Source organism: Corvus cornix, chromosome 27, assembly GCF_000738735.6.
Source record: "Corvus cornix cornix isolate S_Up_H32 chromosome 27, ASM73873v5, whole genome shotgun sequence".
NCBI lineage: Eukaryota > Metazoa > Chordata > Aves > Passeriformes > Corvidae > Corvus > Corvus cornix.
In genome coordinates this window covers 4,851,773-4,857,840 of record NC_046355.1, presented here as the reverse complement: position 1 = coordinate 4,857,840, position 6,068 = coordinate 4,851,773, and the positions used below count along the sequence as shown (strand labels likewise).

At 56.1% G+C, this 6,068-nt stretch overlaps 2 protein-coding genes across 3 annotated transcripts in view; both read left to right on the top strand.

Moving 5' to 3' along the window:
* The first annotated feature begins 17 nt into the window (after nucleotides 1–17).
* Nucleotides 18–3,363, top strand: LOC120411384 (E3 ubiquitin-protein ligase UBR4-like). Of its 2 annotated transcripts, none has more exons than XM_039565875.1 (3): nucleotides 18–1,239; nucleotides 2,077–2,236; nucleotides 2,888–3,363. In XM_039565875.1, exons 1-3 carry the CDS (start codon nucleotides 1,045–1,047, stop codon nucleotides 2,950–2,952), a joined length of 420 nt encoding a protein of 139 aa, XP_039421809.1. In that variant the 5' UTR covers nucleotides 18–1,044; the 3' UTR covers nucleotides 2,953–3,363. The 2 variants fall into 2 exon arrangements, with proteins under 2 accessions (XP_039421809.1, XP_039421808.1); XM_039565874.1 differs by having other exon boundaries at nucleotides 23–1,239; nucleotides 2,074–2,236.
* The window catches only part of RCC2 (regulator of chromosome condensation 2), an 11,176-nt gene continuing 8,423 nt past the window's right edge, over nucleotides 3,316–6,068 (top strand). Inside the window, 1 exon segment of the mRNA XM_039565589.1 lies at nucleotides 3,316–3,319. Coding sequence (XP_039421523.1) covers nucleotides 3,316–3,319 — 4 coding nt within the window.

Genomic DNA, 6,068 nt, shown 5'->3' with positions numbered 1-6,068 from the left:
AAAGGAGCAGACTCCAATTAGATCAAACCCATTCACATGAAAAGAAAAGTCTGGCTTGCAGTATTTGGGAGGCCAGAATTAGCCTCGCTCTAAGTTGCTCTTCATCCCGTGGAAATTTAGTCACCTTTACTAATTGGGTTTCCTTTAAATAATTAAGCTGAGCTGCCCGAGCAGGCTGCCACCTACTAAGATGTCTGTTTTCAGGGCACACACACAAATGGAGCCTTTAATAAGAGCAGCAAAATGTTCATTTTCCCCCCAAAAAGCCCCAGCCTGGGGCAGGTTGCAGTTGGGGCCCCCTGTTGTGTTGCTGACTCACAGCAGCAGCAGCTGAGCTGGTCCTAGGTGCACAAAAAAGGGCTTTTTGTTTTTCCAAAGCTCCAAAGTGTTGAGCAGGAAGCAGCACGTGATGGGGCAGATGTACCTGAGGAGCACAGGCAAGAAAATTCCAAACCCATTAGAACTGCTGGCAGGAGGTTCCGCCTTGCCAGAACCTGTTTGTGATTAATCCTGCAGACTTTGGGAGCTGCTGTCCCAGCACAGCTCTGCACCTTTTAGGGCATTCCTAACGCTCTAAATCCAGATGCTGGATTTCCAGAAGAAGTCCTTTCCTGGCAGGAGAATAACCAAGGAGATATTAAATGGAAATTCCTCCATTTCTTCGAGGACGAGGTATTTCCTCAGAGTCTTGCAGAAATGCTTTGATGAGTTACAAGCACAAGGCTGTTCTGTCACTGATGCCTCCTGTGTGTGGAGCAGGAATCTGCTGTTCTCCAAGCAGTGAACACACAAACAAGGGCTGAACATTGTTTTTTCCTACTCTGCTGTTGGCTTCCTCTGCAGTCTTAGCCCTCCACGTCCCTCTGTGCTCGTTTCCTTCCTGTGGAATGAGGTTTTACTGGCAAACCTGCTCTGGCCACACAGCACAGCTGGAGCAAAGGGACTGCCCGGCCTCAGGGATGGTGGCACAGAGAATCTCAGGTGCCCAGTGTGTGTTTCACGGCCAGGGATAGCCAGCCAGGCTCACTCAGAGCCATCCCCTGCATGTCCCTGCTGGGCTCTGTGGCTGTTCAGCTTTCCTGCAGTTCATCAGGGGGTTATCAAAGCCTCATAGAGGGATTAACTCCAGCCTCATTTCCTTCTCCCAGACTGGCAGATAAGGCTGTGAAGGAATACGCCACGTACCGCTCGGGGCTGCTCTTCTGGGCACTTGTAGATCTCATTTACAACATGTTCAAGGTAAGGAGAGCACTGGGATTCCTCTACAGCAGCCCCAGTTCAGCTCTAGCAGCTTTCTCACCTGAGCAGCTACATGAGTTTGAAACAGAAGGCAAAGGTTTTTTTTGAAGCCCCTTTCTCCAAGGTCCTTGGAAACAAAACTTCTCAGAATCCCAGGATGGTTTGGGTGGGAAGGGACCTTAAAGCCCATCAGTTCCACCCCTGCCACGGGCAGGGACACCTTCCATTGTCCCAGGCTGCTCCAAGCCCCAGTGTCCAACCTGGCCTTGGGCACTGCCAGGGATCCAGGGGCAGCCACAGCTGCTCTGGGCACCCTGTGCCAGGGCCTGCCCACCCTCACAGGGAAGGATTTTTTCCTTCTTTTTTCTTCTGCACCTTGTAAAAGCAGAAAGGCCACAGGAAGCTGCCTGTTCTCTTTGTACCCCTTGCAGTTCAGTAGCTGAAGAATTGAGAGACTTTCCCAGCTGGCAGCACTCCTGTGCTGTGTATTTGCTTATTTTTCCTGTTCATTGTTCATGGAAGGAAGGACATTCCAGGCTGTGCCAGGGAAGTGGTTGGGTGAGGAAGGAGGTGGGGGCAGAAAGAAACCTGCAGCTTCCAAAGAGGGGTCAGTACTCGGGGTGAGAAAATGCCCAGGACCTTGTTTCATTCTGTAACAAAAGGTCCTGAAGTTGCACTTGGGGAATTTCTTCCTCTGGTGGCTGTTTGCAAGAGGCAGGGATGGAAATCCAGGAGCGATGGGAGACGGCACCAGGGTTTGCAGTAACTCTTTTTTTTTTTTTTTAATTAAATAATTCTTTTTTGGCCTGATTTGGTGTCCTTGTCCCCTGTCAGAAGGTGCCTACCAGTAACACAGAGGGAGGCTGGTCCTTCTCTCTGGCTGAGTTCATCCGACACAACGACATGCCAATACACGAGGCTGCAGACAAGGCCCTGAAAACCTTCCAGGAGGAATTCATGCCAGTGGAAACGTTTTCCGAGTTTTTGGATGTGGCTGGTGAGTGTTTGCTTGCCCTTTTATAGGCTGCCTTGTGCAGCTCGTGGCTGGAGACAGCAGCATTCCTGCCACTGCTGCAGCCTGTGGGGGTGGCACAGGGAGAGGAGGGACACCAGCACTGCCCAGCCACGGCCTGAGCTGTCCCAAACCAGCTGGGACACACCTGAGCAGCCCCAGGCAGGAAAATCTCTCCCAGCTGATCCTGCAGGTGCCCCCTGCTCTGTTAAACATCTGTAGCACAGCTGGGAGGTGTTTGGGGGGTGAACAGATGTGACCGGGCACCAGAGGCGGCAGCTGGGTGCAGCCAGAGTTCCTCCCCAGGGATTTTGGTGCCTCCAGGAGTCAGGAGGTGCTGAAAACCTGCAGGGGAGCTGCTCTTTCTTCCCTCAAGATCTGTGCCCCAGGACAGTTTCTTGCTGTCCCACACAGGGAGCAGAGCTGGCTCCCTGGAGCTGCACAAGAGCAGTTCCATGTGGGTTTAATGGACACATTTCAGTCCCTCCTGATGCATCCAACAGGGTTCACCCTCCTCGTGTCCAGCCTTAAAATAACCCTGCAGCTGTCAGGAGCTCACACATGGCCCAGCACAAATCCCTCGTGGGGGCAGGACAATCGGGCTGATTCTTCTCTCTTGTCTTCTTCTGTTCGAAGGACTCTTGTCAGAAATCAACGATCCCGACAGCTTCCTCAAGGATCTCCTGAACTCCATCCCCTGAGCCGCCAGCACGGAGAAGCTTTGGGCAGAGACTCCATCGCTTGCCTTCCACCCCTCTGTGTCCCTCCTTGTGCAGTCTGTCCCTTCCCTGAGGAGTGCTGCAGTTTTTTGTTGGAATTTTTTTTGTTTTGTTTTCGTTTTTTGGTTTTCTTTTTTGGTTTTTTTTTTTTTTTTTTTATTTTCTACAATTTTTCTTCATGGAGTGATTTGGAATTTAGATTTGTTTTATCTTGTGTTTCAGCGCTTCTATCTGTAAAGCCCTGTGCATTCAAGCTGTTTGAAAGAACTTGTACAGAGAGGAATCCAAACCAGTAAATCTTAATGCTTTAGTGTGCACCTCTTTGAAGTTAAATAAACCGAACAAATGGGTGAGCTGGGTTTGACTGGTGCTTGAGCCACCCAGGAGCCTCAATGCCAAGGTGTTTCTCACTTTTCCTTCCAGAGCTGCTGGTCTGTCCAGCCCTGGCTCTGGCCAAGGAGCCCCAGAAGCAGAAGGCTCCCAGAGGGAGCAGCCGGGCGCTCCCTGCCCGCACACGGAGCTTCTGTGTGGGGCAGGAGCCCCAGGGCTTGGGCTCTGCAAGGACAACGTTTGCCCCCTTCCCTCCCCTGGGTGCAGGCAGCAGCTCCGTGTCCCCTCTCCATGGGGTGTCCAGGGCCTGTCCTGGCTGTGTCCCCTCTCCATGGGGTGTCCAGGGCCTGTCCTGGCTCTGTCCCCTCTCCATGGGGTGTCCAGGACCTGTCCTGGCTGTGTCCCCTCTCCATGGGGTGTCCAGGGCCTGTCCTGGCTCCGTGTCCCCTCTCCATGGGGTGTCCAGCGTGTCCCCTCTCCATGTTCCTGGCTCTGTCCCCTCTCCATGGGGTGTCCAGGGCCTGTCCTGGCTCTGTCCCCTCTCCATGGGAGTGTCCAGGACCTGTCCTGGCTCGTGTCCCCTCTCCATGGAGTGTCCAGGGCCTGTCCTGGCTCCGTGGTCCCCTCTCCATGGGGTGTCCAGGGCCTGTCCTGGCTGTGTCCCCTCTCCATGGGGTGTCCCAGGGCCTGTCCTGGCTCTGTCCCCTCTCCATGGGTGTCCAGGGCCGTCCTGGCTGTGTCCCCTCTCCATGGGGTGTCCAGGGCCTGTCCTGGCTCCGTGTCCCCTCTCCATGGCAGGTGTCCAGGACCTGTCCTGCTCCTGTTGTCCCCTCTCCATGGAGTGTCCAGGGCCTGTCCTGGCTGTGTCCCCTCTCCATGGGGTGTCCAGGGCCTGTCCTGGCTCGTGTCCCCTCTCCATGGGAGTGTCCAGGACCTGTCCTGGCTCTGTCCCCTCTCCATGGAGTGTCCAGGGCCTGTCCTGGCTGTGTCCCCTCTCCATGGGGTGTCCAGGGCCTGTCCTGGCTCCGTGTCCCCTCTCCATGGGGTGTCCAGGACCTGTCCTGGCTCTGTCCCCTCTCCATGGAGTGTCCAGGGCCTGTCCTGGCTGTGTCCCCTCTCCATGGGGTGTCCAGGGCCTGTCCTGGCTGTGTCCCCTCTCCATGGAGTGTCCAGGGCCTGTCCTGGCTCCGTGTCCCCTCTCCATGGGGTGTCCAGGGCCTGTCCTGGCTCCGTGTCCCCTCTCCATGGGGTGTCCAGGGCCTGTCCTGGCTCCCTCTCCCAGGCTGGACCCAAAGCTCGCTGTGCCTCTGATGGACGGCCTCTCTTGGGGGGCTGCTCCCATCCCTGTCCCCTCTCTGGGGACACTCCCAGCTCCAGCCAGCGCCTGTCCCAGAGCCCTGCCCAGCCCCAGTGCCCCCCTGCTGCCCTGCACGCCCTGCCCTGAGCCCAGCACTGCCAGGGACAGCCGTGCCCTGTGCCCCACCTGTGCGTGCGGGAAACTCTCCTGGCACAGCTCTGCTCTGCTGTAACCAGCTGCCACCTGGTGAAGCTGGAATCTAATAAAGCTTTCCCTGGCTTCCTCATCTCTGTTTGAACTTGAATTTCCTGACACAGTCCCATCCCAGAAATAATAATAATAATTTTAGAGGCTGAATAACTCCCCAGCCCATTTGGTGCCTGTTGTTAGTGTTGGCCACGCGCTGGGATCTGGCAATTAGCAGAGGGGTGAAGGTGCAGTGTTTTTGTTCTCACCTCCGTGGGGGCTGATGTCACTCCTGGAATTGCTGCTGAGGAGGGGAACTGGGCAGGAAATGCCCCGGAGAGGTTTGGGTTGGTGTCCCACGAGGGACTCAGGGCTGTGGGTGGGTTGGTGGCTCTGCCTGGCTCTGTGAAGTCCGGGAGGGGCTGGTGTGGGGTTGGCTCTGTGGAGCAGCAATCCCGCACCTCTGCTGCTGCCCTGGAACCACATCAAAGGGCAACCACACCTCGCTGTAAAGCCCTGCAGAGCCAGAGCTAACAGTCCTCTCTGCAGCCAGCAGCTGGGCTGGTGCAGGGTGGGCGCAGGAGCCACTCACGGCTCCGCAGCCTGGGCAGCGCCAAACCCCTCTGCAGGCAATGACCTCCAGAGCTGCCCGAGTCCCGAGAGCAGCAGCGACAGCTCACAAGGAGCCTGGGCTTCGTGGCTGTGCTTCTAAAGGCTCTCAGCACGGGGCACGACTGAAGCCCCACCACGTTTTGGCTTTGCCATTTGCGCGAGGGGAGTGGCGAAGCTCCACACACGAGGTTTGGGAGCCGGGGGGAACACCGGGCTGCCTTCCTTCCTCACTCAGTGTCCTTCCTGACAAAACCACATCTGTTCCCCTGCAGCCACAGCCTCGGGGTGCCCTCAGCTCCGCTCCCCAGCTTTGCCTGCCTGGCCAAGGAAGGATGTTACCCTTGGCAGGACCTTCTGCAGCTTTCCCAGCCAGGGAGCTCCAGCACAGCTCAGGATGGAAATCCTGGTTTGCTCCACTTGTGCCGGCACAGATCTTCTGTAAAAACAGATTCAACTGCTGCAGGAGCTGGTGAAGTCTCTAGCAGGCAAATAACTGGGTTTCTACCCCTCCAGCTGGGTCAGCAGATCCTGAGTTCCCGGGAGCAGAACGTGGTCACTTTGTTCAACATTAATGACTGAGGAGAGGGCATCTTGGAGGGAGATTTTAAGCTGTCCTTACAAACACCCTTGCAATGAGCCCTGAGGAGGGGACATCACACCCGGAGCACCCAGC

Excerpts from the sequence above, each read along its gene's own strand:
- LOC120411384 (XM_039565874.1), top strand. The coding sequence starts at position 1,045 with ATGTCCCTGCTGGGCTCTGTGGCTGTTCAGCTTTCCTGCAGTTCATCA. Across the intron at positions 1,240-2,073 it reads TCATTTACAACATGTTCAAG|AAGGTGCCTACCAGTAACAC; the intron begins GTAAGGAGAGCA and ends GTCCCCTGTCAG. Across the intron at positions 2,237-2,887 it reads CGAGTTTTTGGATGTGGCTG|GACTCTTGTCAGAAATCAAC; the intron begins GTGAGTGTTTGC and ends TTCTGTTCGAAG.